Genomic DNA, 25,843 nt, shown 5'->3' with positions numbered 1-25,843 from the left:
ACTGCTGCCATTGGGAGACTCTTTCAGAACCAGTGTCCTCGGCTTCATTTTGAAAGGGAGGGAACTAAATCTTATTATGGAGCAACTCTGGTGCCCACTGAACCACGGGTATTTACACAAGCACCCATATAGCTGCAGCTTGCACCTGAGCCTGGATCGAGGGCCGGGTAGGGTGCTATGGGTAAGTGCACACGCCTGTGTTTCCTGGAGCCGGGGTGGTCCCGCCTGCAGCATCGCTTCTCTGACAGAAACCATCTTCTAATTTCCATCCTCAATATATTCATTCTGCCTTCCATTAAAGCAGATATGCGTATCAAATGAAATTACACATTGAAGCAAGGAATGTATTCCATGCCAAATTCCATATCGTCTTTGCGTGTTTCCCTATTTCCGTGACATTAAAAGAGAGAGACATTTGCATAGGATTTTATTCTTGTTTGGAGAGCTACTAACTGCAGACAAAAGCAGTTAGAAAGTAGGCCATCTAACTGCTCTATACAATTGCCTATCACAAGTAAAACAGTACTTTAACTATATTTATTAATCCTTAGAATAGCTTTACAGAGAAAGGCAAGCTCGTATCGGTAACCCCCGTCTGTGGGGAGAAAAACTGAGGCAACCGAGACCAGTGACTTGCCCAGTTGCAGAAGGAAGCCCTGCCTTCCCTCCTCAACCTCCTGTTCCCCCCCAGAAAGGCTCGTCTCATGGTAACTCCTGTTATTGCTGAGTATGGGCCACAAGTGTACGCTGCATGAAAAGGACAGAGCAGCACACTGGGAAAAGGGCAGCGGCTGCTGCCTGGGGCATCTCAGGGGCATCCAGGGCTATATGGGAAGTAAGAGGTCACGAACAAGAACATAAAAAAGGGCGTTGCAGCTGGCATTTTGGACCCTGCTTTTGGGCTTTAGTGATGATCAGGGCTGACCTCTCCTTAGCAAAGGGGTCTGGTTTAACTATAACGCCTGAACTCCCTCTCCCTTACATCCGTCTCACAAAGCCGTCTGTCCCACCAGGACGCCCGGAGGGATGAGACGCTAGGCTGTGCACAGTGGTGGCCATTCTGCTTTCCAAAAGCAAGGCATGGTTTTCCTGGTACCCTACTTATGTTGCTTCACAACCTGCAAAAGCCAAGGTTGCTTTTCTAAAGACTTTTACTTTCACCAGCCTTAATTTGCCCTCTTCAAAAGTTAGGACTCTATTTTCTATCTTCCGTTCAGACAGTTTCAGGAATAGCCATAGATTGCACCACAGACTGTTCACTGGATTTTAGTGAGTCACAGGAGCTGACAGATGCACCCTTGAAATGATTATCCCCATTCTGGAGTACGTTTGCTTTGCCTACTGCCTGACCTTCTTATTGCCCATGGAAATTTGGGGAATATCTGTGCACGTCAACAGTTACGTGTGCCACATGGAACGTCAAGAAAGTGACTGTGGTTTTACCTGGCCCACAAGAACCATATTTAGGTTTCCAAGAAGGTGAAATGGTGCTTGCACAAAAAGATACTGGGATAAATTGTTCACTAATAAATTTCTGATTAAGCCTAATCCTATTAGAGAACATGTGACTAGAAAGTTCTGAATTTAATTAAATCTACACCTGCATAGTTTTCCTAGACTGACTCATACAGTACTTTCTAAATATCTTCCTACAGATATGACCTAGGGTTAAAATATCATTGTAACTGAAATTTGCTTTGCAAGGTAAAAAGCCAGATATCAATATTATTAAGGAATCAAGCACTTAAACGGCATATTACCTTCTTTCTAAAGCTCACTATTCAGGTAATCTTTTAAAGAATATATTCATTTGGAAAAATCAGTGTAATTTAATTGAATAAAACTCTACATAACTGTCTTGTGTTTCAGTTCACAGTTACGTGTGGTCTAAAGAGTTTCTGGCCTAATGCTGCTATGTGGGTTTTTGGTTGGCTGTTTTGTGTTGAATGCAGCCTAAAGAAAAACAGTGCCAAGCTGCAAGACACAAAGAAAGGGAAAGACAGCAGATTCTGTGCATCTCTCTGTACTCACCTTACTTTCAGTGTTAATGGTGAAGACAGTGTCTCTCTGGTTCAGGAGTTTACAGGAATATGCAATGTTAACTGCTGTTTCTTGTTTGTCTCCTGTCAACACCCAGATTTTTATCCCAGCTTCTCGAAGAGCCGCAATAGTGTCAGGCACTCCATCCTGCAGCCGATCTTCAATCCCTGTTGCTCCTGGGCAAACAGGAAAAGAAGTAGTGAACTAGATTTCTTTCATTTGGAAATCATGTTGCTATTTTCTTTTCTAAGAAAAGGTCTTTGACTTCCAATCGTGATCCTGAACCTGTCAAGACCTGAGCCAAGGTATTGTCCAGCAAATAAGCACAGAGGCACAAGATCTGCATTTGGATTAAGATCTGAATGTGTCAGCAATCAAGTTCTGGCTCTTCATTTTACTTGTTGCTAGAACAACACCATAACAATTCTTAATAATTCAAAATGACAATGCTAGAACAATTCTTAATAATCCAAAATGACAGTGTACTGGCAGAGGAATTACACCATATGCATTTTTAAAATACTGCATTAAGTCCCATCAAAGCAACCAGAAAAGATGAACTTTGACTATTTAAATGAATGTTATCCCTATTGTCAAGTTAGGGGCTTCACCCGTCAAAAGGAGAAGAAAAGGTACAGTAAGTTTTCTTTTTGAAAATGCACAAACTTAGAAGCAGATGCCAACTCTCATCCTGATGGTAAATTACCATCTGAATGTTCTAATACTTCTCTTCTTATCTCTTCCACTAGAGGTCAGTTTGAAGATGCCGTAACTGTGATACATTAAAGATAGATTTAAGCTAAAAGAACACTTTTTGTGAAATAAAGTATGAAAGCACACAGAGCCTTAAGAGTTGGCAAAGGTAACATTCTGACAAGATCTACATTACCTCTTATGTGGTTCTGCTTATGCCATTTACTGTTATTACTCTAATTTTTTAAATCACTGCAGAGATTATGAGAAGTCATAATGCTAATAGCTTGCAATCACAGAAATTCAGGATAATGAAGTATGGGCACAGATTGTATTCAGAGAAACGTGAGAGTGAGACAACTCTGAAAATCAAAGTCCAAAAGAGCAAAATGTTTGGAAACAAAATAGAAAAGAAAGCACTGAAGTGCTCCATAATTTAACAGAATAGCGTTAGATACGACAGTGATGGATGATGCACAAGTGCCAATGAATGTAAGTTTTAACACAAAATATCCTTTTACAAAGTGCAGAAAGCAAACGTGACAATGCAACAACAGCAATTCACTAGCAAAAATGCCTATGTGTTTAAGTCACCATTTTTTAGAATACAGTTTAATTACCAAAATTCCCTTGGAATTTGTGCTCAAACTGAAGTTAATTTATAGTATTTTATAGGTTTATCTAAGGACACAGACACATGATTGAATTATGGGAACTTAGTCATCTACTGTGTCAGCTGAGCCACAGTAACAGCTGATGTACATGTTCTTTGCTCCTGCCACGTGATAATTTCAGTACACTTTTTCAAAGTTACTGCTGCTCAAAATGCACAAGAACTTGTTTAGACACTGTCATTGGACTGTATACCCTAGGCCTGAGATTTCCAAACCTCAGAGGAAGACTTTTTGACATAAGTTAGTATAAGCTGTTGTCTGTGTGATTGCCAAGAATATCACAGGAGAGCAAGTGATACTTCACGCAATGATGATTCTTATTTTTAGCTACCCAGCAAGGTGAGTTTGGTCTCCAGATGCTGCGCTGTCTCCATTAACAGCTCATCTCTGTTGTCAATTGCAGCTTCTGCCTCCCGACGAAAATTGGCCCATTTTTGAAAGTCATCTTCATTCAAGACCTGCATAACACAATTTAAACAGAGCTCATTTTAAATTTAAATAAGAGAAGAATGCCAACATTCTGGATCAGAGAGACTTAACTCCTATCCAGGCTGGTAAAGCACTGTGCTACTGTGTCGTCTTTAAAATGACACAAACTTTTCTAAGAGAAGACTGCAAGAACTAGTAGTAATGAGAAAAATAGACCTGCCTTCCTGTTTGTCTAAATGGCCTACAGCTGAGACTTAAAAACATGACCTAGGGAAACTCTTGGTCACACAGCCCTTAGCTGGGACTCTGAACTGGAACACACAGTTTCTGAAGGTTGCTCTACATTTCTCCAGAGCTTGAATATGACCTATTTGTTGCACATAGACAACTTCTGTATTAAAGTATCGGGCTAAGATGTACTAACCCAGGCTGACGGCAAGATTTCTGAAAGCTGAATGCAAAGCAAAACAGAAAAAGGTTGGCTCCTCTGCGGACTTTTTATTTCTTGCTTAGAATCACTGTAGAGAGGGTCAGCCAGAGTTACCATGAGAGAAAAAGAAAATGAATGTTTTTGAGGCTGACCAAAAATCCATCATCTGCTCACACTGAGGAAAAAGAGGAAAAAAGGACTGCAGAGCAATCAAATAGAGGGACAAGAAGATGGGCTGTATCTGGCTTGTTCTCTGAAGCAGAAAGACTTATAACCATTACACTTTTCTAATAAATCTATTGACATGTGCAGAGTAAAGCTGTAAACAATATTAGGCTAATGCCCTCCTACCTTCTTAGCTATGCACAGAGTTCGTAGGCCATCACGGGCATAGTAATCCAGATGTTTCTGTGTTTTTTCTTTTATTCTTTTCATTCTCTTCTCTGCACTAATTTCAGCTGTGAAATACAAGGAAAAGATTCCGTATTTTAAGCACAGATTAACTTCAGACCTAATGGCCTAAGATTAAAAAAGAGTGGGCATTAGAGAAAACTGATTCCAGTATAATAGCAATTCCTTTAAAAGCTCAAAAGTGTTGGCTGTGCATAAGCTGAAATCTTGCTAAAAATCCTTGTTTTCTTTAAGATAACATTGCTTGGGATTTTTTGTTTGTTTGTTTGTTAATGTTATAGCACTCTTTCTGACAAGCTGAAATACAATGGTCAGGCCCTTATGACAGTATTACTGCAGAGTACACAATCCACATGGGTTAGCGCTGTCAGTGAATTTTAATAAGCCCATTCCTTATTCTAAGCACTACTCAGCTTAAATAAATACCTCAGTTCTCATCTGCAAGGATAACACTAGAGAAAGCTTATTCTTTTTTTATACTTCTAATGCCTAGATATAATATTTCATGCAGAAAAGAGTACTGCAAACTTCTTGTGCTTCTTTATAGGAGACACAACAGAAAGCTCATTGGCTAATTACCTTTGGAAGAGTCTTCCAGCAAGTCCATTATCACAGAGTCAGCTCCTTTTGTGTAGACAACAATTGCCTTGGTTAGAGGGTGTCTCACCACCACAGACATCCTTTTCCTTACTGAGTCAAATCCCAAAGTGTAGAGAATATCAAAAGTCAGGAGTGTGCCTTGTGGCAGCCGTACGGTCACCTGTTCAGGAGTTCGGGACACTAAAGTAAAACTATATGCCTGCGCAGCATAGACAAGCGCTGCCTCATCTGGGCTCTCAGCCTCATAACAAAAGTCTGTTGGCAAAGAACTGTTAGTCACGGATTTAAAAACCTCATCCAAGGAAGCACTACCAATATCTGTGCTGCCCTTGCCCTGGAGCTCATCGCCTCTACTACAGCAGTTGTCGTCATTGTCACAGCAATCCAACACAGCAAGATGCTCCTCGGTGCTCTTTGCACTGAAGCTAGCACCTAGGTCTGAACTAGACTGAGAAGAGGAAAAAGACTGACTAAGGCTTGCTAATTTTAGCCGTTGAAATATCTGATGAATCTTCTCCAGGGTGATTCCTGAAGGTTTTATTGGTGGTGGGACTGTGACCTAGAAATATGAGAAAACCTATGGTTAAAAAAAAATAAATGTGAACTAAAAGATAGTTTTCAAAACCTCAATATATTTTTCTGTATGTAAATGATGCTAATTAGAAAAGCAATTTTTTTTTTTTTCCTATTTAACTGTGGTGGGGGAATTCAGTAGAGGAGTCATAGGTGAGTTGGCATCCAAATTTGATGGTGATTTGTATCTCTACCTCTGAAGCAGAGATGAAACCAAGCCCCTTGTGGTTCTGTCAATGGCCTGGGAGATCAGAGAGAACCCAGTATCTTCAACATACTTCTTACAGTACATATAATATAAAATCTAAAAGAAAAAGTGCGGATACTGGGGTAGCCATAGCTGTTCATCAAACATAAAAAGCCATGTTAGGAAGGGATATACACAGGCAGGGAAACAGCAGATATTACACAAAAGGTAAAAGAACTAGAGGAGAACTCCCAAACAAACTATTTTTCACCATTTCAGGTTTCACTGAACACTGCTCTGTCTTGTTAAATGGAAGCATAATCAATTTTCCTCATATACTTAAAGTTAGATTACCCTTTGTCTTGGCTCGGTAGCTGTGGAGACCAGGACGGTATTGCAGATGGCAAGGGCAAGAAAAAAGTCCGTAAAGGATGTGGAAGTCTTTGTATGCATAAAAGGAGAAAGATTTTCAGTCTGGAACGCAGCTTCTCTTACTCGCCTCAGCAGCCTACTATCTGGAGTCACATCCTTTTCCTGGAAGAAAAATTACTTAATTAGATTTATTCCCATTTACCTTTGTCCTCAAGGAAGAACTATCAACTTGATAACTTCTTCTTGCCCCTTATTGAATTTATACCTAGAATTATGTAAGGTAAATGCCTTTTGTACTTAACATCTAGGGAAAAAATCTACATTTCTAAAAGCTGCATAGCTAGATAATTAGAAGGAAATGCATCTTGAAACAGAAGATGATTTCAGAATTTTATTTCTTTTGAGATCTAGAAATGAAGAATAATCTATACTGTATCCCCCAACTTTGAAACTGCTGACTACTGCATTAAAGGGCATTCCAGATGGAAGTGGACTTGGGATCTCCCATTTCAGTGGGGGGGCTGATTGTTATTTCAACAGAGAATATATTGCGCTTATGGCTTGGTTACAGCAGTATCACTTTTTGTTTCCAGAGTCATTTTGCTTTGCACCCAGAAAGAGAAGCTGTCTCAACCTGTTCTTCCTCAGTTTTTACAATAAATAAATAAATAAATACATAGTTGATTTGTTTCTGAAATGTTACTGTAATTTTACTACCACTCTCTTTCTAATCAAACCTAAATTTGCAAGCCAAACTACATAACTATGTCACTTACCTACAATTTAATTTGATGTAGGGCTACGGGAGTATTACTTTTAAAGGAAATTTCGTGTTAGCAGAGTCTGGTTTGGATTTAATTCAGGGCCATATTTAACAAGAGCTTCCAAATTTAGAAGACACCTTCCTGTGAGCCAACACTTTTGCATGCTTTCTTTAAGGAACTGCCAAAGTGATTTAGCTGCTTTCTAGTTCATCTCAGCTATTACCCTCACCTCTTTCAGTCTGGCACGGTTTTCCTAAATTCCCTAAATATGCAACAGAAGCCAACCAACCACCTTCACGGCTGTGTTGTCCTGAGCTGTACATGTTGCACTGTAACTCCTACTTGCTAAAGCGAACAGCACTTCTTAAATCATTCTAATAATTGCAAATAAATCTACTGCTCATTTTGCAGCACAGAGCTCAATTGAAATCCAAAGATGAAAGAAGGTTTTGCACTTTCTCTGCTGCAGGAGGTTCTGGTTCCTTTGGCTCAGTGTTTTCATGCTTTTTTGTTTCCTATATGGGGAAATGTTTTAAGTATAGATGCAGTCCCTTCTCTAGCAAAGTGATACATACTGAGGATAAGTCTGATTTTTTAGTTGTCTTCTCAGGTCTCTTAAAAGCAATCAGAGGCTGAAAAATTAAAGCTGTCATTCTTTAGAAACCCTTTCACAATGTTGCACTGTAACAGGCAGTTACTGCAGGTAACTGTGTCTGTTGCCAGTACTGTGCTTTGTATGCATAGCAATCCCAGGTAGGTTAACTGGACAATTCTGTCGAAGAACACATATGTGCAGACAAAACCGTCAAAACAGTTATGTTGGGAATTATATTAAATTCAAAATATGAAAGATTAGAAACTCACTGACTGTTTGCCCAGCTATTCATGTAATTTCCTCATTCCACAATGAGAATGAACCTCACAAATTATTACGCATGGATCTCAGCCTACCCTATCCATCATCATCCCACCGAATTTCTTTTGCATCTATATCCTCAATACCTGCCAAAAATGACAATGCGCTAATGGATATTCCACTTCAGCAGAAACTTTCTGAACTCAAAATTTTCCTCTGGAAAAATAGAAAATTGTCACGTCAATTGTGGCAGAGACAGGTTTCAAAAACAAAATAATACAAAAATCAATATTTATCAGAAAAGTTTTTCTCTTTTTCTTTTTCACATTCAGTGAAAACAAGGCTGAGCTGAATTTCCAGCCTTATGGAACTTCAGGAGATAAAAACAAATTCAGACAAACAAGTCTGTTCATTGACCAGCCTGAACATATATAAACCCAAGGAAACAAATGAAAAAAGAAAATGAAATAAAACAGTGTTAATGATGATGACGATCAGTTAAATTTACCACCTTTTCAATGTTAGCGATTTTGTTAGTGAAAATGCTGATGTTATAAAATGGCTAGTGCCATTCAGGTTTTAAGATTTCCTCATTAATTTGATAGCATTTCTTCTACTTGATGGCACTAAAACCTGATGACAATAGGACAATTGAAATCTTCATGAAATGTTTCTAATAGCAAGGCACTATTTATTGGAATTATTAAATCTAGAAGGAAATGTGCTGTCACGATCTTAATTCAGAAGAACACCTAAAGGTAGACAGAGTAAATATTAATTCTCTATCTTGTTCCAAATTTGCTTATCATTTTATATTTTTCCTACTCTTCTACAGTTTCCTTAAGTCCGCCTGTCAACCATAGCTCTGTTGTTTTATAATACATTATTTTATTTTTTCCCTCTGAGAAGTTGCAGCTGCCACAAGGGAGCAAATTAGTAAAGTATACCGGCATGTCTCCTTTTAAGGTACCCAAAGAAACCTGTAAGTTGGCCAATGCCACCTCCTAGGTTCTAAAATGTTGGGCTAAAGGCTGTCTCTCCAGAGGGTTAGACAGGCAGGATGAAATTCAGTTTCTGTTTTCACAGGAGGTGTGACAGAACCGGTAACTCTGTTCTTTTTCCAGTTGCATTAGACGCTTTAGATATGGACATATCCATGAGCAGTGGATATTTTCTATCTGGACTTCAGTAAGGCCTCTGACACTGTCCACTCTAAGATCTTCAGAGACGAGCTGTTGCTGTATGGGCTGGATAAGCAGGCGGTGAGGTGGACTGAAAACTGACTGAATGGCCGGACCCAGAGTGTGGTGGTCAGCAGCGCAAAGCCTAGCCGGAGGCCAGTGACAAGCGGTGTACCCCAGGGATCAGTACTGGGTCCAGTCCTGTTTAACATGGGTGGAGTGGCTGATACACCAGAGGGTCGTGCTGCCGTCCAGAGGGACCTCGAAAGGCTGGAGAATTGGGCTGACAGGAACCTTATGAAGCTCAACAAGGAGAAGTACAAGTCCTGCACCTGGGGAGGTACCAATATGTGCTGGGAGCCACCCAGCTTGAAAGCAGCTTGGGCGGAAAGGACCTGGGGGGCCTGGTGGACCCCGAGTTGAACATGAGCCAGCAACGTGCCCTTGCAGCAGGGGAATGATGGTATCCTGGGCTGCATTAGACAAAGTATTGTCAGCAGGTTAAGGGAGGTGATCTGACCCCTCTACTCAGCACTGGTGAGACCACACCTGGAGTACTGCATCCAGTTCTGGGCTACCAACTACGAGAGAGACACGGACATACTGGAGAGAGTCCAACAAAGGGCCACAAACATGGCTAAGGTACCGGAGCATCTCTTTTATGAGGAAAGGTTGAGAGCCACAACCGTTTAGCTCAGAGAAGAGAAGGCTGAGGGAGGATCTTATTAACGTATATAAATACCTGAAGGGAGGTGCAAAAAGGTCAGAGCCAGGCTCTTTCAGTGGTGCCCAGTGACAGAACAAGAGGCAGTGGGCACAAACTGAAACACGGGAGGTTCCATCTGAACATCAGGAAAGACTTTTTTACTGTGAGGGTGACTGAGCACTGGCACAGGTTGCCCAGAGAGGCTGTGAAGCCTCCATCCTTGGAGATATTAAAATGTAGTCTGGACACGAACCTGAGCAACTGGCTGTAGGTGAGCAGTGGGATTGAACCAGATGACCTCTGGAAGTCCCTTCCCTCCTCAACCATTCTGTCATCTTTTGATGTCTGCCTCCCTCCAGATTTCTCATAAATGTTTATGAAATTAATAAATCAGTCACTATCTTTCTCTCTCTCTGACACCCTAGGAGATTTCTGAAGTAAAGACTACACCGTTCTTCTTTCCTTTCCATTCCACATAAAACCTAAGATGTACACAGACATTGCACATTTTTATGGAATCAATATAAACACTATAGACTTGGCAGCAATTCTCGAGTGAGTTTTTGGAATAGCTTGAATTTGTGTTCAAACAGATCTGTTCAGCTCAGTCTCCTGACTGAGTGCAACTGTTAATAGGTAGATCTCTATCTCTCTGTATTTACGTTTAGTAAGAGTAGCAAGAGAGATGATTGCTGACAATAAGCTAGGACTTTGCTTTTCAATCATCTAAGACTTGGTCAAGCTCCTTCACACTGAACAGGCTTTGCCATTGAATTTTTGGAAGCTGTAACTGGACATAAGATTCATCGTTTCTGATGAACTGCATAAATTGTATATAAGGAGGCTCCACAAACTGCCACGGACCATGAAGACTACAGACAAAAATATTGGAAGGAGCAAAACAAGAGGGTAAGCCCTAGGAGTTAGGCTCTGCATCATACCTGTGTTACTTTTACTCCAGACAAGCAATGTTATTTAGTTATTCTTCTAGGATCTGCAGGCTCCAGTTTAATTAACTTTATCAAATGCCATGAAAAACCCATCATCCTCACCTCTATCTCAGAGACACACTGAAATGAACATGTTAATTGATAAGAGCTTCTCGGATTTCAGCAAAACATCAAAACTTGTCAAGCAGAGAACACTCTCACAAGCAGGCAGGCTGAAATACATTCTGTAGCTGCAGAGCCTCCTAATTGCAGAACTGCTCAGAATACTGAGACAAAGTTCAAACGTGCTGATTTGCAGGCACAATCAATTACCACTGTACAAATGCACTTAAAATACCATATGCAACCTGCTTATCACCGATTCATGTAAGGCTGATTGAGAGTAAGTAAATTTTGTGATCACTGCATAGATAATTTTCCTTTAAAAACTGTTCACATATAAATTTGACATTTGTAAATGATTATCTTTTGTTTGGCACAGTTACTTTCCAATTAAACTCTTTACATTTTGTAGGATACTATTATGTTAACCCCTCTTGCTTTAAAATGCTTTTCTTGGCAACAGTTCTGACATGCAGGTGCTCATAACAGATGCTGTGCTAACCCTTACCCAAAACCCACTGTGTCTTCTCAGCAGTGCAAAGTTCTTCAATTTTACTGTTACCTGAGGCTACCAGTTTTCATGAATAGTTTTCATGCAGCTGGCGCATCAGCCCTTGGAAACTCGACATTTATTAAGAAAAAAGCCATCAACATCAAATTGTACAATGCCAACTGCTGGCCTTTGGATGGTACGTTGTTTATTACGTAAATCAGTTTTTTTTTTTTTTCTCTTGCATTTTGTTGATCTGAAGCTGTGTCTCACAATTTCATAGTGAGGATTGTGTTTGACAATCATTGACTGCTACTGAATACTTCAATGCTTTTATTTTAGCAGAGCCATTCATCCAGAAGGGCTCTGCAAGCCTTAAATTAATCAAGTTAAATAGCAGTCTGTGTCTTCACTCATACATTGTTCAAAGATGGATTTTTCTTAAGAAACGTTGAGTCCTGAGATACATTCAGGCCCACAATACTATCTGTATAACTGGAGCACTTAAGATGCTCCAGATTTGTAGCAAAGTACAAATGCATCAGACAAGGTGATGTAAGTTCCAAAGGTCAGGAACCATAGAGACACAGAAAATTTTATTATCCCCATTTTATTAATAGGGAATTGGCTTGGCTGGTAAAGAAAGATACTACTATGCATCATTTGAAGGATATCAACATACAGGACAGCCTCTGGGCAATATCCAAGTGTTTCCATTTTTACTACGTCTTCATGTTTGTCATAGAGGTTAAACGATTTATCCAGATAGAGTGACACCTATTAGCACCTGAGGCTGGTTATTTCCATGACAGCAGCTTAATCTTCCTCTACAAAGGAGATGTGTGATACTAGTTCCTCAGATATTGCTTTTACAGTGGAAAAAAAAAACCCCAACATGGCAGTTTATTTATAGAAGAGAATGAAGAGGTCTGGCAGCAAAAAACATAATTGGGGAAATATACTGCAAGAAATTCCTTTATCACACTTAAAGAGTCATGACCCATAAGAGGTTCTCAAAAGGCATGACCCATGGGTTCTCAAGAACCCATGGAGAGGTTCGCAACATCCCATGAGGACTGGGCTGGAAAATGCTAGGATAACAACTGACAAACCCCCCATATTCCAAGAGCAGGAGGAGTACTGACTGATATCCACTACATGACAGAGGAATTGAATGAGGCAAGTAGGATCTTATCATGAACTTAAACTTACATCCTCCAAAACAACCAGTCAGTGAGTTAAAAACTTTGCCAAGAAGAACAACTGCAGAAAATAAAGTTCTGAGAATTCTGTATTTATCAGATTTTCTTTTTTTTAAAATCAAGATTTGGAAGGGTTTTCCAGGCATTTAGTTTTAATTGGAAGTCTAATTCTGAAAGTGTTCTACCTTCTCCTAGAGTCCATAAAAGCCTTGTCTGAAATGTCTGTTAAAAAACTTTCAAGAAGAAAAGAACAGTCTGACTTAAATTATGTTGTATTAGATTTTGGGAAGTTTCAGATCTAAAATTCAGCAGAGTCTAAGATTTTCCTAGAGTTGCAATGCAGACAACATGTACTTCCAAGTCAGTACTCCACGTGAGGCAGAGGCCACCTAGCTACTGAAGGAGGACAAGGCTCTTCAGCATCTTGCAGAGTTCAAGAGCTTATTCTGATAAGCCCTTTTAGCTTAATTTCTATTATCTTTGTGAGAAGTGCCACTTTTTTTTTGCCTTGAAAAATGCAATGTTTATCTTTTGACACACTAACAAACTCCCAGAACTGCTCTGGAGAGTGCAGCTTGGACATTTTGCCTGCACGGCACAGGGGTGGCTGAACTTTAACAGAGACGGTATGTTGCAGTGCTAGTAGCAGAAGTAGTTTGTGGCTTTCTGAGTTATGTTCAAACTCAGACTTCAAACCCATACCCTCTTCCAGACCATCATCTCCTAGGAGGACCTGTGCCTCCTGTTTCTGCAAACCCAGGCCCAGACTCACGTCCCTAGCTCCTCTTGCACAATCCCAGCCCAGAATCCCCACCTCATTTTTCCTGGCATTTTAGAGTACCAGAACAGTACAAAAAGCTCATTCCACTTTGTGCAAAGTACCTCTTGCTGTTACGAACCACAGCCTCAGTCCTTGGACCCCAAATTCATGTCTCCTCCTCCTATCACGCAACCATCACAGAAACTCACCCGTGTGCCCCCACTCTTCTGCTGCAGTCTTTGATACAAGGACGCGGATTCCCAAATCCTCGCTAGCTCCCCCCGACTGCAGCCTGCACACCCCAAGCGAGGACCCCGGTGCTTTGTCTCCCCTTTCCCTCTCCTAGCTCCACCAGGGCTTGCATTCCTCCCGCCCGCCTGTTGGCTTCCCATCACAAAATGCAACAGAAAGGAGAACTTGAAATGTGTTAGCTCAGTCTGTTTGTACTCACAATGGCACTGCTGAACGCCACTTGAGACTGGTTGCTGTCACGACGACCGAGCGACCTATTCCTTGTATGTCCCTGAAAATGAGGCCTGGCACTCTGGCACCTCCTTAAAGGTCTCACGGTCCTTTGCTTATAAGTGGCTGGTGTCTCAATATTCATGGGAGGAAGAGTGAAGTGTTGAAGTTTTGCAAAGTCCTCATCATCTAAATCCAACTCTTTGTGGGTTTCCAGGCGTCTGGCTGTAAAAAGGGAAAATGAAACCTTACCTCTTCTTTTGTTTTTAGCATTGCTAAGGAGGAATTCCTTAGTTGGTTAAAAAAACTGAAACAAACTAAACCAAAGCCAAAACATCTCAAAATCCAGCACCAGAAAAACTTCACTACCCACTTCAGTTTCTGGCAACTCCCACTCTCCAATGTTTATTATTGCAAGAAAACAAAAATGCGTTTTCAAAGCGATCGGTCACTTTTATGGACTTCTGCTAATGCTTGGTCTCCTTAGGGGCATTTTGCGGTTGACTGGAACAGGAGAGTGAAATATGGTAATTCACAGATTTGCTAATGTTTTCAGTCACAGAGCACAAACATCTTTTTGGCAGCTGCTTGCCAGCTTAATAAAATCCTTTGCACTATGCAGAGAGAGAAAGTAGTGACCAAGAATGGGCCAGAGACAAACCCCCAGATTCAGAGCACCAAATGCCAAGAGACTTCAGATATGGACTGCAGCTAGGGTCGACTCAAGAAAATGTGTAGCTGTACCTTTCGTATCACACAGAAGACTGTGGTAATTACTTTTGGACCCACTGAGTTTAATTACTAACTAATCGCAGTTTGTGAGCTTATAATAAGTTGGCTGGCATTCATTTAGAAATGAAAGAGAAAATGTTCTCTTTGCACTTTCGAGTGGGTATTGAATGCGGGGCAAAGCCTGAGATGCCTGCAGTGGGAACTGGAAAACCTTTCCCATCTGACTTCTGAGTCATTTAAAACACCTTCACTTTCATGAATCTCCGTAACAGGAGTCCCTCACAAAATGCAGACGAATCCACAAAGCTCTACATTCAGTCAGGGCTCAGTAGGTTTAAATATTAATATTTAAATAAATAACATTTATTTGCTAAGAGAGAAAAGCAAATATAAAAAAATGTCTCTCACCATTTTCCTGATGTGAAAACTCAATCCCATCAACAGTACAGCGTCGGAATACCATTTTGTTTTCCGTTAGTGTCCCAGTTTTGTCTGAGAAGATATACTGGATTTGTCCAAGATCTTCAGTAATATTTAGGGCACGGCACTGTATGGGCAAATCTGCCTCTTCATCATACAGGTCAATGTCATTGTGAATTAAGAAGACTTGGCCCAACTTGACTAACTCAATGGACACATAAAGAGAGATGGGGATTAAAACCTGAAAGAGAGTTTAAATTCTCAGTGAGGGGTGGGACAAGTCTTATTGCTTTCTGTCAGCAACGTCCTGGCACAGATATACTAACAATTTTCAGAGAAACAGTTCTTCCTAGAGACTTATTGTAGGACTGAATAATAATAGTTCAGGGAGGAAAAAAAATCCTGCACATAACAGAGATGGATAAACAGGGACAATAAGTGATAAATGTAAGATAAAATTCCTAGAATACCAAATGCAAAGATGGGTCTTTCAGAGGATGCTCTTACAAAGCACATTTTCTGGACTGCAGAGCATGCTTGCTCCTACCCTCCTGAACCTCTGACAGGATGCACTAGCACAGACTAACTCTTAATGTAAAAAAGTTTCACAAGCAATTACTTTGCACGCAACACTTCCCACCCACTAGCTTCCCTGCCCTGAAATAATAATGAATTCTCAAGATGCACCAATATTCTGTTTCTGTAATGAAGAATAATCCCCCAAGGAATCTCTGAGCAGCTCGGAAAGTTATCTTCACATTTCATTCATATTAAAGAAATGCTGTCCATTTGAATCTCAGCAGTTACATCAAGAAATCTGAAAAGTAAATTTCCCCCCATCCCATAAAATTTCTCTCCCAATTAGGCTTAATCAGACTTGTATATACAAGTATCCTACTTCTAATTTAGCTTCTTTCCTAAACCAGCTGAACCATATCTAGTTATTATTCCCCATTGGCAAAAAATGACAATTTTATTTTCACTGTTTTCTTGAGATATTAAGTGACATCCTTATTTGGGAATTCTGGACATAGGCAGAAAAAAAAAAAAAGCTGACATTTGGATGTAAACATCCTCTTTATTGCATATGTTAGAGATTCTGGAGTTATTTAAAGATATAATAAACGTCCTTCCTATCTATATCCTTGTGGGGTTTCAACAGCAAGAAAGAAAAATCTGCAGTTAGAAAGAAAAAAAAAAAGATACATTATTTCATGCTTGGGTGATTTGAAACACTCCTAGCAATATTTTCAAATAGGATTAAGAAGGTACTGCACAGCTGTTAGTTGATATTAATTGTTCATTAGTGATTATACTCAGTTTTGAATAGCTTCTTCCTTGGAGGTAACAGAGAGGGTTTTGTCTTTTACCTGTAACAGGATTATCATTGTCAAGAACATGTAGAAACCAGCAAGAACTGGAGACAGAAAATTGCCATTCTCATCTGGGACATCATAAGGTGGATACTCTGAGAAGTTTCCAGTCCAAATGCCATGCCCTGTAGGAATGAGATACAATATTGAAATACTCTGAGCAGTAAGGTGATTGACAACGCTTCTGAAATTTGCAGATATGGACTGCTATGATAATTAAAAAGAAAGAACATTTCCAAAGCAACAGCCCCTGAGCAATGCTGTAAATCTATTGGAGAATGCAAAGTATACGCAGAGCTCTGTAGCACGTGCATATAATTGATATGCTAGTAAGAAATGAGCGGTCATGGATATTTTTATTCACTTCTCCTTCAGCAGTTGTCCCCCAGGGCTCTCAGCTCTGCACAGATCTTTCCTCATTCTGCATCTTGCTGCTGGAGGACTCCCATCTCTACCACCTATCTTTAAAAATCCTCAGTGCTGAAGACTCCCATTCCTCTTTCTAACAGAAAGAAACCTTATAACCTTTATATAGACAAACGGAAATCTTCCTTATCCTTCCTGATCATTCTTGATTTCAATCTTTGTGTAGAGTTGACAAACCCCCTATAATTCAGTCTGGGCAGCTCATTTTTACATTCCCTTCAATTAAGTCATACCCCAAAACTGCTTCTTCCCTTGTGTCTTAAATATCAGTAGATATCATTGCACTACTACAACAAAGCTTCCGTTTCAGGACTTAACCACATCCCATCACGATTACTCTGCCACCTTTCATACTGCCCTTACTGAAATAAACTTTGCTCAAGGATGCTACCAAATTTACAGCATCAGAAACTTCACACAGAGCTAGGACAAACAACTCGGTTTCCCTCATTACATCATTGCTCCAGATGCCAAAACCCTCTATTAGTCCACTTTGCATATCCAGCTCTGATAAAGCTTCTATTAGCACTGGTTAAGCAAGCAGTTGTTTTGCAGCATCTGCCTGCTAAAATGCTGCCAAAGGAATTAAAATTATTTCAGCAATACTTTCTGGCTGCTAGAGACCACAATCACATCTGAGCAAGGACAACTATGTTCTACAAGCCACTTCTTACCCCAGTTTTTCACAGTGTGCAAGAAAAATCCTGATAACTAATCCACCAGTGATATTTCTTCCTAGAACCCTACATTCAGACAAGGTTGCAAAGCAAGAACTCATGGTAGAGCTACAGGACATTTTGAATGGATGAAAGCTAATAGACTTGTTACTGTTTTACATGTTTCACTTAGACTATGAACATTTTATATTCTTTTTTTTTTTTTTTTAAACCTGAGCAAATAAATTGTTTTTTAAATGCTGATTTTTTAATCTGAGACCACTTTAAACCTTAAATTAAAGGACTTTATCACTCAAGGGCCCCTACACACCAGACAAAGACAAGTCTCAATCTACATGACGGCAGCCAGGGAATGAAGAAAAAGTCTCTCTCTTTCCCTCACACAGAGCTCAGTTGTCAAACTGAAATCCCATTTCTGTGCCAAAAAAGCCCACTGCAACATGAAACAGCAAAATTAAAAAAGTGATTAAGTCAGTACAATTGGTCATCTTTTTTGGATGGCCCTTACTTCTAATGGTATTACACTGATGACTGGCTGGTGTGTCACATCATGTGCCTCCAGGGCAGGTTCAGGAAAACTTGACAGGGCCACATGATTTAACTCTGTTGCTGCAAAACTAAATCAGAGCAGTAGCACTAAGCAAGTTATCACCGAGATGGAAGCGATAAAAAAGAAAAGGGGCTTTGAACACAAAAACGCTCATGGGAGCCTCTGTTATCTCTTTACAGCAGTGATCCATTCAAAAATCAGTGGGCTTAAAATTTGGCCCTTTCCTCAGAATGATGAGATTTTATTAATCCTGACCTGCCTGGGACAGATTGCAATCAGAGCTGGAAGGCAAGCAGGTGCTTACATGCAGTGAAGATGATGTTTTTGAGATTAGCAATCTGGTAAACTCTAGTCAGGTAACCCTAGTTACTATATTCAAGTGTGGTCTCTTGCAAGGACCCCAGAAAAATGCAGGCTATTCCTACCTAAACAATTAATCCATCTCACAGCCTGCTGTAAAGGGGCTTTTGAGAAGGAAGGTAGCTGTGGAGACTGTAAACTGGATGAATTAGACATGTGCAGCTCATGGATTGTAAATTGGGTAGCTCTGGCTAACATCACTCCTGAACATAACAGAGGAAGATGTTACTGAAATGAAGGTAAAGCTACATCGTTTTACTTTTGTTGCTATACCAAGGAACAAATGTCTGCTCAGGAACAGGATCCCAGTTGGCAAGTACCGATTTCTATAATGCATTAACCCAATGGCTTTCACTTTCTTGCTTTACACATATTTTATCACAGGGGAGATGAGTCTTATCTGAAATATTTATAGCCATAGATGAGGTTTCTTCCATCTGAATTGCTCAGATTTGCCATTTTAACTTGTCTATTGAAAGACCAAGGAGCCTAAAGACCCCAAGACCATTCAGCTCTAGATCGGATCTCACTCATGTCTATAAGATCAATTTTAACCACCATTTAGAAAAAAACAATGAAACAGAAGAAGATTTTTGTCAGTGCTTCATACCTACAGCTCCAACAAGACACATCACCAACAGAAGTCCCACACATAAGAAAATATCCATATTCATCCGTCGCTCTATCTTGCTGCGCTTGTAACGAGGACCGTTGTTATTTAGCATAGCCTTGGTTTCATGACCTTCAACACACAAATGAATATCATCATATTTATGTAATATTTTGTAGTTTGCTTTTTTAAAAAAAAGTATTTCTCTCACAAAATGAAAGCAGGATGCTCATGACTAATGTTAATTTGACTCTAGTTTAATTCAGTAATTTTATTGCCCATCTTCTCATTTGACTGAATAGTAGAATATATCAGAGACTAAATCTAGAGGTTTGCAAAAGACCCTCATCACATCACAGATTTGAGCTGTCATATACATTTTACTTTCCCAAAGGCAGCAGATTCAGTAGGATCACAAGGTTTATATAAATATTCCAAAGCCAAATCTCCTTGAGAATAAAAGTAAAAAGAACAATAATTTTATATTTTTATGTTTCACAAACAACTTGATTAGGTGCTATACAGATTCCTGAAACCTACATTTGAATATTTTTCAGCAGCTATTTAAAAGCCACTAGACACATTTCATGTATTAACTTAAATAAAATCCAACATGTCAGATCCAGCAGTGAAAGACACTAATGTTAGTTAGTTTTTCGCTATGTGGTTGTAAAGTGCTAACAAAACAGTAGGACAAGAAATAACCCCCCCCCCGATCCTTAAAATTTACTGAATTGGAATTGAGCTGGTATATTTGTAATGGAAAAGAGGAGTGCTGTAAGAAGCCAAGAAGAAATTGCTTTTTCTATTCTATTAATATTATCTAAACTGTGGCTCCACAATTGGGATATCTGGATACCATCTGTTGCTATATTGAATGGTATCTTTTATGTTTATTTCTACAGTCCTTTTCCCTGAAAATACAGACCCTGCAGACTTGTATTTAGTTTACATTTGTTTGTGCGTGATGTGTGTGAGAGGGACTGTTTTCCAAGGTACCTTTTGGCTTTCTCTAGGGAAGTGATTTGAACCAAAAGCTGGAAGTTAGTTGCAATTCAGTCATGCCTGCTGGATTCATTCCAAGTTTACATCAAAGGTTATTAATTGAGGCAGAGACCAAGAGAGCAAATTACCCTCCAGCCTTATGTTCAGGACGTTCACCCAAGAGCTGGGACCCTTGGTTCCTGTTCCAATGAATATGTAATTATTTACACAACCTGGAGCTATGTCAGTGGGACCAGCTTATACTACCAGTGCTCCTTCCTTTCCAACTCACGTCTATGTACCTACCCACTCGTTCCACACAGTAAGGTATTCAGAGTACAACTTGTGAAGCAGGAGGTGTACGTTCACTCCCATGCAGGCAGAACTGAGAACAAACCCCAAGTCTTCCCTTCGGTGAACAAATGCTCTAACCACCAAGCTACACAGAAAAGGAGGGTACTGCTGCCTGCAATTCTGCTCCTCCAGCAGCCCTGTGAATCTTGTTCCTCACTTTTGTTTTATGCCAGGCTTAATGGAATCTTTTGTGTTGAAAACAAAACAAGACAAAAGCCTCTAATCCCTCCCAGAACACCCTCAAGGAAATGTTGATGGATTTATTTCAGGAAGAAAATGGGAAGAGATTTCTTTCCAAATATCAGCTCTATCATTCCCTTCCACTTCAGCTGACCAACAGAAAAAGGACATATCTGTAATACAGATACCACCTTGCAAGAAACAGAATATCAGAAATAAGAGGAACAAACTACTTTGTTCTCTTCTAGTCCTCACAGTTTCATATGCTGTGCAACACAGCACCTTACCTACCCACCCCACCAGTACCTTGTCTCTCTATTTCCGGATGATGATGGGCTTATCTAAAACTTCATTCTGGTACTTCATTGTTTGGAAAGCATACAATTCTTGCTGCTGTCCCTATCACAATGAGAAAACTACATTGGCTGTTGCTCTGTAATGAGGTTTTTGTGCATTAGCGCTATTGCTTTGTGTAGAACCATTCGGGTAGTCATGAAAAGTATAACCATATTTGGGTCAGACGAGAACTGCACAGGCTAAAAAATCACATTAAGTGATGGCTGTACTCTTCAGAAAGGCTTCCATTAGAAAGTAAGTTTGAGGAGTAATAGAGTTATAAAAATGGAGAATGTGCCATCTTATTACGTGACTGATCTTGATTGTTCAGAAAAGGTCACAGACCACGATTAAAAGCCACAGTATAATCAATGTCAAAGAACCCTAGAAATTAAGATGGTACTGGCTCAAGTGACTCTAATTTTAGAAGAAAAAGAATAAACTTTTATACTGACATTAATAAGATGTCAGTTGGAAATTGAATTGAAGACTTATTCAGATCAAAGATACCATATCTTGAGAATGACTTTAAAACACCAACCTTTGCTACTAGCAGCTTAAGCAACATTAACAGAGATCCACGTTAGGATCTGTGCTGGTGGTCAAAGGATACTGGGAAATCTTGGCTAAAGAGAAGAAAAATAGGAATCCTAACAGAAGGGAAGACAAGTTACTCCAATTCTATAGGCAATGATCGCTACAGAGATTTTTATATAGTAATTACTTCCAAAAACATGGGTGATGAGTTCGGCTCTGGCTCTCCTCCTCTGGCTGCTAGGCACCATCCTTACATGTGGTGTTCAGAGAGATAGGCAATGAAAGACCCACAAAGTGAAGGCTACTTTGGAAACTCATGGGAGCTATAGTAATTTAGAATCCAATTCTGCAGTAGTGAAATAAAATGGTACATTGTCGGGTAAAATAATCTGGTTTGTGGAGATTAGTCTAAGCTGACTCATGAAAAGACGGTGACTCCTATTTTCTCTTAGGTGGCTTAGCCTTGAACCCCTTGCTGCTGATTAGACATAAAACAGGTGAAATGACTCTAATGGAAAGGTAAAAATAACCAATAATATGATTAATTGTTGTATTTAAATTGACTTTTATTTAATCTACAAATAAAGAGGGTAGCTGATACACTCTTTCTGAAGCAGAAGAGGGCACAGCTGGCAAAGCCAATGATAAATCATGCTCACTGAGTAAAAGCAGTGGTAACATTCCAAAAGTAAAAGATGCTGAGAAAAAGATGAACTGACCCACTGCTGAATCTGGCACCGTTGCATTTGATCTGGGCACTGACACTATCTTGCTTGGTTCATGTCTCTACTGCATGAAATTCATGGTTGCATGGACACAATATGTCTATGTCAGCACAAACCTGTGCTGCTGCTGCCTCTTCTGTCACCTCCAGCTGCAGCTCTCACTGCCTCCTGTGTGCTGGCACTGGCACAGCTTGGCTTTGTGATTTTTTTTTATTTTTTTTTTTTTCTGGGTAGATCTTCAGCTGCATCAGTTTCTACCCTGAGGAGCCAGTAAGACCTCCCTTAGCACAGCCGTGTAGATTTTGTGCCTAATGGAATTAGTACTATAATCAGAGCTGCAGAGATGAGAGTTCAACTCACCTTAGCAATTTTTTACTCGTCTGGATATTTTTGCAAGATATTTCAAAGACAGCAAGATATTTGACATACACAAGGATACTGTCACTTGCCAGACACCCAGCACAGACTTGCTGGCTTTGGAGTTGGATGAGTAATACCTTTTCTTCAAAAAGTTATGTAATTTTCCCATGCACTACCAGTTCTTAAAACAAAATGTCAAATTCTGGTGCAATATTAGACTACATGTATTTACTTAAGGATATTTACAGGGAAATTCTATGTTTACCTAGATTTACATCTTACCTGCATATATAACAATTCCTATTGCAGCCTCAGTATTTCTGATTGTACATCCACGAAGCAAGAGGCTTTCAATGTTAAAACCAATCCGTTCATGATTTGGCTGCTCCCTAGAAGAAAGAAAATAAAATAAAGCAATGCCTTTTTCTATTCTAATATACTGTTAAGCAAAATTTTTGTGTGTGTGTCTGTTTCAAGTTGAAATCAAGGAACTGTGAAGGCCCTATTTTGCTTGTATTTCACGCAGCTTCAATAAAGACTCCAGTAAGAAGTTACAGAGAAGCCCAACTATCTCTTTTAAAGACAACTTGCATGGTGTGTGTATCATGATGTCAATATGAAGGAAGTTTGGCTTTCACTTGATACCTTATCTGACAGGTTCAGTATCTCATAAATGAAGCCAAGATATATTACGCGACTTCATTCAGATGAAATTCTTTTAGAAACCTGAGCTGGGTTTGCCTTCTGCTAGAGGTTCAGATGAATACATCTGCACCATGTAAGAGCCTCTGTCTCTCTGTCAGCCACCAAAGGGCTTCTCATCTTTGTGAACCTCAGTTTGCTTGAACAGTCTCTAGGCTGAGGCTCTCCTCCTCACTCTCACACTGGACTTTTCATCCTGCCTGAAGGTGTCCCATCGCACACCAGATCCTTCTGCTAGCAGAAGAGACCGATGAAAGCTTAATGGAAATTTTAAGGTCAGTGCTCCATCAGGCAGGCGATTTGTTACTTGGTTCTGAAAATGAAAGCATAAAAGTACTTTTGCTCACAGTTTTTATTATACACTCTGGTAGGGTCCTCCTGAGATCTTTACCAAAGCTGAGATTTTTCACTTCAGTCACTCCATCTGGTTTTGTTATGTAAATATCAGCATCAGAAAAAGATTTTTTTCTAGTCTATGTATCTTTTACTACTTTCTATTTGATATTTGGCATTGCATTTACCAGTGAACTGCAGCATCACTTAAATGGAAGACAAGGTTAGGTGCTGTCTCAGGGCTAAATACAGTCCTATGTCTATGTGCAGCTGCACATGATTACATGACATCAAACTAGAGGAGTGAAAAGGTTTGGATGCCAACAACCTACAGCTGGTAGAATTGTAAAAAATAATGAAAGCAAGCTGTTTTTCTGGGAATCTAGATTCAGCCTTGGTGAACTCATTAAATAGAAGCCTTCTTGCATCCCCTTGAGCAGAATTTGCTGTGGTCAGGCATGTCAGATGGATGTCACTAGCTTCTTTCTTATCATTTTTAGCAGAGAGAGTACTGCTACCCTTTTATAGCAAGGCAATAGAGCCTCAAAAATTTGTTAAGGTTTCTTGGAGAAAAATGTAACCTGCTCCAAGTAAGTTGTGTTTACAAAATAGCTCAAATAACAGCAGACCAAAGACAGAAACTCCACTGTTAGTAGTAATTTTCACTGGCAAATTCTTTCGTCTGCCCCTGAAGCAGGGAGAGAAAGGCAGCTAATTCCATATTCCACCAGGCAGGTAAGTTAATAAGCATTTCTGAAAGAGATTTCTCTTACAGACTTTCAACAGAGATTTGAAGATTTTTGAAGCCAGTCTTGGGTCCTAAAGGTGTGTATTTGCGTGTGTTTTCTTATGACGTATCACCCACGTTTCTATAATCTCAGTGCTCTTGTGTCATATTAGAGCAGGTTAATTGGAAGGATTGCTGTAATTTAGATTATACCCAGTGGTCCTCAAAGCCAGCAATCACAGGCAGTAATCAATACAAACTTGACCTTTTCTTCCCTTTTAAGATATCACAGTAGAGGGGAAATGGCATTGCTAATAGAGGCATCATTTTTAAAGGGCATAAATTCTCAAGACCAGATTAAGCACAGCCAGCGCTAATAGACTAGAACCCTCTGGTTTGCTCATGTCAGAGGATCGGCTGTTTTCAGCTACCTCAGGTGCAACATTCTCACTGCATTCTTACAGAGACATTAACTCCTAGTTTAGCTACTAGTAAACTTCACAGAAGCTGGGGCATGGATAGGGATGCTGGCACGTTCACACAGTTAAATTATTCACATAACGTGGGGCATGCATTTGGTCTGGGGCAGCAGGTATTTTGGACAATTCTCTGGTGTGGTGTGGGAATCAGCATGGACCGGTGACCGCTCTGAAGAGGGCCTTGGGAAACAGCTGCCCTGTATTGAAGGGTAAGAGAATTTTAGGACATGAGCCGTGCCATAAAAATGGGCCTCATAGCCAAGGAATGGCCTTAAATCTGCTGAATTTTCTAGTATAGATTTCTCTGTTATGCCTGTGCCAGAATTATTTAATGAAGGAAGAACATAAGGAACAGAGAATGTGGCTTTTTCCTCACAAGCATAGGCTTACACTAAAAAAACCCAAACACTTTTTTATACTAGTCTAACACATTGGTTCAGTAGGATTTTTCTTGCTTGCTTGCTTTTTCTAGCTGTAAGGATAAAATCTGATTTGTTTGTTAGATCCTGGATACCGTTTCCCTGTGGCTGTAAATATGAAGAAACTAGAGCCATGCAGCTGAATATCTTTAAACATTAGGAAGGATTTAGATTTAAAATCTAGCCTAGCCTAACCCTCAGGTCAAACATAAATGAGCTTATGTCTGAATTCTGAAAAGAGCTGCAGCCTTGAGAACAGTTTGTGTGAAACAACCGCAAATTCAATGTCAAGCCTTGGTTCTGCCTTGCCTCAAAACAGTTTCCAGTCTACATTTTATACTGACTCCTGAATCCAGGAATAGATAATAGTGACATACATCAATTTTTGCAAAATATGTTCCTTCCATCCAGTTCCTCCAAGAGAAATATTAAAGTTCAGATACAAAATATATTTATGGATAACAAATACTTACATGTACCCTTTGAATTTATTGAGATCATTGTTAGGCATTTCACAGATGATGGTGTTTTGGAAAAATTCGGGTTCAAACAAAGTATTCTGGAAGAGGAAACACACTGAGAATGAGTGTCAAATCCAATGAGTGCTTGAAACTCAAAACACTAAGAGCAGCTAAATATAGGCCACCAGGATAGTTGGGGGCTGGAGCACTATGAGG

General features: G+C 39.8%; 1 protein-coding gene across 1 annotated transcript in view; it reads right to left on the bottom strand.

The window, feature by feature from the left end:
* ATP10B (ATPase phospholipid transporting 10B (putative)) overlaps positions 1-25,843 on the bottom strand; it is a 56,240-nt gene that overhangs the window by 14,084 nt on the left and 16,313 nt on the right. The window contains exons 3-13 of the mRNA XM_029998516.1: positions 25,640-25,725; positions 22,789-22,895; positions 19,031-19,162; positions 16,405-16,532; positions 15,023-15,275; positions 13,872-14,107; positions 6,392-6,571; positions 5,257-5,836; positions 4,618-4,724; positions 3,739-3,865; positions 2,032-2,216 (exon numbers count right to left, since the gene is read on the bottom strand). Coding sequence (XP_029854376.1) covers positions 2,032-2,216; positions 3,739-3,865; positions 4,618-4,724; positions 5,257-5,836; positions 6,392-6,571; positions 13,872-14,107; positions 15,023-15,275; positions 16,405-16,532; positions 19,031-19,162; positions 22,789-22,895; positions 25,640-25,725 — 2,121 coding nt within the window. The remainder of the gene's footprint in view (positions 1-2,031; positions 2,217-3,738; positions 3,866-4,617; positions 4,725-5,256; positions 5,837-6,391; positions 6,572-13,871; positions 14,108-15,022; positions 15,276-16,404; positions 16,533-19,030; positions 19,163-22,788; positions 22,896-25,639; positions 25,726-25,843) is intronic.

This window comes from Aquila chrysaetos, chromosome 22 (genome assembly GCF_900496995.4).
Source record: "Aquila chrysaetos chrysaetos chromosome 22, bAquChr1.4, whole genome shotgun sequence".
Classification (NCBI taxonomy): Eukaryota; Metazoa; Chordata; class Aves; order Accipitriformes; family Accipitridae; genus Aquila; species Aquila chrysaetos.
The sequence above is the reverse complement of the archived record's forward strand: the minus strand, read 5'-3'. Positions and strand labels throughout refer to the sequence as shown.